The 5,132-nt window shown below is 45.4% G+C and overlaps 1 protein-coding gene across 2 annotated transcripts in view; it reads right to left on the bottom strand.

Annotated features, from left to right (window-relative positions):
- The window catches only part of FBXL20 (F-box and leucine rich repeat protein 20), a 99,123-nt gene extending 98,232 nt beyond the window's left edge, over positions 1–891 (bottom strand). Inside the window, exon 1 of one of the 2 annotated variants that reach the window (XM_077779338.1) lies at positions 383–891. In XM_077779338.1, coding sequence (XP_077635464.1) covers positions 383–430 — 48 coding nt within the window. In that variant the 5' untranslated portion in view covers positions 431–891. The remainder of the gene's footprint in view (positions 1–382) is intronic. The other variant, XM_077779334.1, reaches the window with a different exon arrangement.
- Positions 892–5,132: the final 4,241 nt, after the last annotated feature.

The following is a 5,132-nucleotide window of genomic DNA, read 5'->3' as shown; positions in this document are numbered from 1 at the left end:
CCGCGACAGTCCGCCCGGGAGCAGCTGGAGCGCGACGGCGGCGCAAGCCCGCTCTTGCCTCCAAGGCACGCAAGTCCACCGCGAGAAGGAGAGGCAGGGAAGTGCCTATCTGTCTGTGTATTTGTGTATGGGAGGGGCTGTGGGGAGGGTGCGAGTGCGCGCGTGCTCGCGGACCCGCGAGTGAGGAAAGCAGAACAACTGCAGACAGCACCGGAGCCCGTCTAATCCCCTTCGCGGGCAAACAGCACGCACCAACCCAGCAAGCACTCGAGCTTTCTGTCGAGTCCTCCCAGTATCCTAAGTCTTGTCGCTTCTTCCCCAGTAGCCTGTGCAGCCACACATGTCCTTCCCGGCCACCCAACTCCCTTCCCCTATCACTCACTGTCGCCTTGAACCCAAAGTGCAGCAGGCGGTCCCTGCTCGGAGCCATTTTCCTCCTCTTTCTGGTTCTCTCTAGATTGAGGCAGTGCTGCTTCTGCCGCTGCCGCCGCTGTTGCTGTCGCTGCCGCCGCCTCCCCCGCCCCCGTGGATTGCATTACCGGGTGTTGCAGGGAGGCTTGGGGGGCCGCCGCAGGGCGTGGGTCTCCCTGTGCGTGATCGGGAGGACGCGGGTGGGGAGTGGGTAATCGCGCTACCCTCTGCTCCTGGAATATGCAGCGAGGCCCCACCTCGCCCCTTGGGGTCAGGGGGTGCAGTGCAGGAGCTGGGCGACCCTTCCTTTTAGCTGGGGGAGGGGCGAGCTTTGGTGGTGGGGGGGTGCCTGGCGAGGCTGAAGGGCCTTTGGCTTCCCCCGCCCCTCTGCCACCAGACCGCCGCTGGCACCCAATGGGCTCTAGTGCCTGCCCGTCCTCCAATCAGGGCTCTGTTTGGTGAGAACCTGATCCTGACGCCACTTTGGCGGGAGAAACAAGCGTGTCTTAACGAGTAGGCGGAGGCGCTGGCGGAATGGAAATTACGACATTCAGCTGACTCCTTGGCTCCTTCTATAAAAGCTAGTTTGTGTCTTCATATTATTATACTTTAGCAACACCAGTCCTCAAGGTCTCGAAATTTATGATCGAATTTATGTGAATTAAGAAAAACGTTTACTCTTTTAGAGCGACAGACGGCAGAATCATGTACCGAAGATGAAATATTAGAAACTATCATGAATTCGAGCAGTCCTGGCAACATCATCGCTCCTAATTCCATTACAAAGTTTGTGTTTGTCTTCATACCGTTTTTAAATCGCAGTTTTAGTGACTGTCTTGTTATAAATGTGATTTAAGAGAGGAACTTATTTAAAAACTTATGCTGGAGATCTTTTTATAATGGGGATATTCATGTTTGAAGCTTTATTACCCAACTTTTTTTTTTTTTTTAAATAAACTTTCTCGTGTTTATCCTGGAAAGGGCTTACTGAGCAAGGAACCTAGCTACGGAACCTCATTCTCAGGCCCACAAACTCAGTGGTCTAGAGGTTATATTCTCTCCTACCTGACACTTTTAATGTTATTACTTCACTTCAGCCATATAAAAACAGCTTTTTAGTTCTGTCTGATCTAAGAGCAGTTTTGACTTTACTATTGATGAATTTGATGACTACGGCCTGCAAAAGAGAGTAAAACTGGCTCAAACAGATAAAAGAAGAAAACTTTCACAGGTCTGTTTCCCTTTTTCAATTATCTCTTCCAGTTAACCTATTTAATAATCAGGGAAGACTTTTACATCTTCCATTTTTTTTTCCTGAGTGGTGTATTTTTAAAAAGCTGAATGAGGGGCGCCTGGGTGGCTTAGTCGGTTAGGCGTCCGACTTTCGCTTAGGTCATGATCTCGCGTTTCGTGGGTTCGAGCCCCGCGTCGGGCTCTGTGCTGACTGCCAGCTCAGAGCCTGGAGCCTGCTTCGGTCTGTGACTCCCTCTCTCTCTGACCCTCCCCTGCTCACGCTCTCTCTCTCTCTCCTAGAAGTAAATAAAACATTTAAAAAAAAATTTTTTTTAAAAGCTGAATGAAAATCACTCAAAAGGTTTAAAATTAACTGTACAGGGGTCCTGGGAGGCTCAGTCCGTTGGGCATCAGACTTTGGCTCAGGTCATGATCTCTTGGTTTATGGGTTTGAGCCCAGCACCAGGCTCTCTCCTATCAACAGAGCCCGCTTTGGATCCTGTCCCACGTCCCCGCTCCTCCCCTGCTCTCTAGCAAAATAAACATACATTAAAAAAAAAAAAAATCACCACACAAAGGTATATTACTTTTTATCAAAGTTTATTTTAATGTAAATAAACAGGTTTTTTTGTAATGTTTCGGGGGAAAAAATCCCACAGATTTTGTCTACTTTCAAAAAAATGAAAAACCCCAAAGTATTTACAGAACGGCCATACACAGAGAAAATCAAATTTGATTCTTTTTTTTAGAAAAGACCCTCCCCAGCTGCTCCTGATGTACATTTCTAAAACACAAAATTTATAAAGCCCAGCTTTTACAGCTGACCATGTTTCCCAACCTAGCTTCTGAGATGTTAAGTACTTCCTACCCCTCAAAAAACTAACTCAAGGGTAGAAATAAGGGGGCAGGGAGATTGAAAAGGGGGGGAGGGGGAAAGGAAAATGAGATTGCCCAGGGATTGTGAATGAGTTTCCTATACTGGCATCTGCTTCAAGTGACTCGACTGGATACTGTATGACTCACTGGCTCCCTTGAAAGGGTTGCTTCTGAGAATTCATGGTACTGCTGCACTAAGTTTTCAGACCTTAGCCTTAAGGAAAATATTCCCAAGAGTCACCAACCTCAAGGCCAGTTTTGGCAATTATGTCCTGCTTCATTTCTCCCCCCTTCTTTAAAATACGTTTTAAAACACAAGGATTTTGAACCTGAAATCTTCATGTACATCAGAGCAGGTTTTGACCAAGAACCCCTAACATGGAGCCAAAAGACAAAGAGGAATCAAGTCAAACTAAGAATACACAAGACACCAGCAGCAGAAGATAGGTGGAAGTTGACTTCATGTCCTTGCAGTCTTTTGAAACAGGAGAATGAGTACACCTAGACAGGAGGGAGGTGTCCCAGGCTTGGTTTATTCTGCCTCTTCTCCTCCACCCTGTGAAGAAATGCAGTGCTCCCTGGTTCTCAGGCAGGGTGAAGCAGGTTAGCCCCGGCTCCCTGTTAAGCAAGTTCAGATGCTGGGTCAGTGTGTGGGGTGTGCCCATCGACAATTCAGGGGCTTATCCTTCATCCAGATCCTAACTCGGGATTCTTTGATCTGGGATGAAGACAGAAAGAGAGAAAAAGCTTCCCAGTTTACTCATTTTGGTATCTTTTGGCTCTGCTTGGGGAAGCTGAGCCCCTGATAAGTAGTACATTCCCTGTAAGATTTTCCCCACCCAGAACAAACTTAAAAACCATGTAACTTTTTTTTTCTCTGCAGAAACCAATGGGATAGGATTCAAAACTAGGTGAGAAACTTGTGAGAAATCCAACCTGGTTATATGTCTGAGGCTGCTACTGTATCAGCATCACAAGATAAAGCACTCTGGTATCACCTTGCCCATGTCCTCCTTAGTGTCACCCAAGACATTTGACTCTGATACGGTAACCGATAACTTTTCTTGCTCCACTTTGCAATGTTTCGTTTCCTACTTCTTATTACCTTGGGACACAAAAGTGGCAGAGTTGTTGAGAGCTGATGACCAGAAAAGGGAGAACACTAGAGGAAATCAGAGACAGTCAGGAAAGAACGCCAAAGCTGATTTTCCAACTCTATGCTAACTCCAACCTGCAGAAAGAGCTGAATATAGAAATCTTCTTCAATATCTGATGAAGTCACTCCATTTATCACACACACACACAAATGAATCACCTGGCTTTTTTTTTTTTTTTTTAATCCAGAAGAGTTGTGCTGGGGACCGTGCCCCGTCCTGCTGATACAGATCCTGAATGGAATCATCAGGAATGGCACAGTGCAGGTGTCAAAATCAAAGTAAGGCCGCAGAATTTTGAGAGGACCCTCCAAATACTGAGAACTTGTGTTGCACTCAAGTGGTCTCCTGGATTTCTATGTTTATGAGAAGGGCTTCTTATTGATGTCCCCCAGAATCCAGACTCAGACCTATTCCTCCAAAAAGGTCCAATTTTGTTGCTACATAGTAGCAAGGGTTTATCTTCATGCCCACCTAGCATTCCAGGCCCCCATTACTTTCAAGTGAGCTTGAAATTGTTTTAAGTGAACTATGGCTGCAAATTTTTTACTGTTTTATCTAAGGGAGCATACAGTGGAGTGATTAAAGTCTGGACTCCTTCTCCTTGTGATAAAGAGAAACAAGGAGCCCAGCTCTCAGGAATGGCATCAGTTCTCCAACAAACAAAATGCTGGGATGTGGACTTTTGGCACATTGTGGAAATAGGAGAATAATTCTGTAATGGTTTTCATGCCACTGGGTCAGGGAGGCTGTACCACATTAAACCTTACTGCATCTGAAAACATGTTTATATCCCAAAAAGCCAGCCCAGCCTTTTTTTTTTTTTTTTAAAGGAAAACAAGACTATAAATCAACACCTCCACAGGGAGGCAACTCCTAATATTCCTATGATGTCTGAACCCTATGATAAATCTCCTAAAACAAAAATCCATTTTGGTTTTTCTACTTAAACTCCAAAGGTGGGCTCTGACTAATCTGCATGGGCTTGATGGTACAGTACCAGCACATGCTACGGGCTCCCTACCACCAGATAAGCCTTGCTCTTCCACCTCCCCTCACTTTGAACCCTGAACCTTATAGAATTAGAAACACTGTATAAAGACAAACAGATAAAGAATTAAAATATTATGAATAAATAGCTAAAATTATCTTCCCTCCCCCAATCACTCCTAAGAAACAGACACCAAACATTACTTAAGTGTCCAAAATGACCAAAGTCCTTCATTTGCCCATGCCTCAAATGGACAACTATCCAAACAAAGTGAACAACCTTCATGCAAATGCATCAAGGAATGTATTGCTTTTTCATTTGCTGCCCAGCCCTTCAAATACATGCACTAAAATGAGTTAAAACATGGCCTAAAAATGGAAAAAGGGAGAAAAAATATATATGAATATTTCCCACAAAACTGTTTCCCACCCTTCCCTCTCCTTATGACCCACCCACCCCCTCCCTTT

The sequence above is a fragment of the Crocuta crocuta genome, unplaced genomic scaffold, assembly GCF_008692635.1.
Source record: "Crocuta crocuta isolate KB4526 unplaced genomic scaffold, BGI_CrCroc_1.0 scaffold68, whole genome shotgun sequence".
In the NCBI taxonomy this organism is placed as follows: Eukaryota; Metazoa; Chordata; class Mammalia; order Carnivora; family Hyaenidae; genus Crocuta; species Crocuta crocuta.
This window is presented reverse-complemented; position numbering and strand designations above follow the sequence as displayed.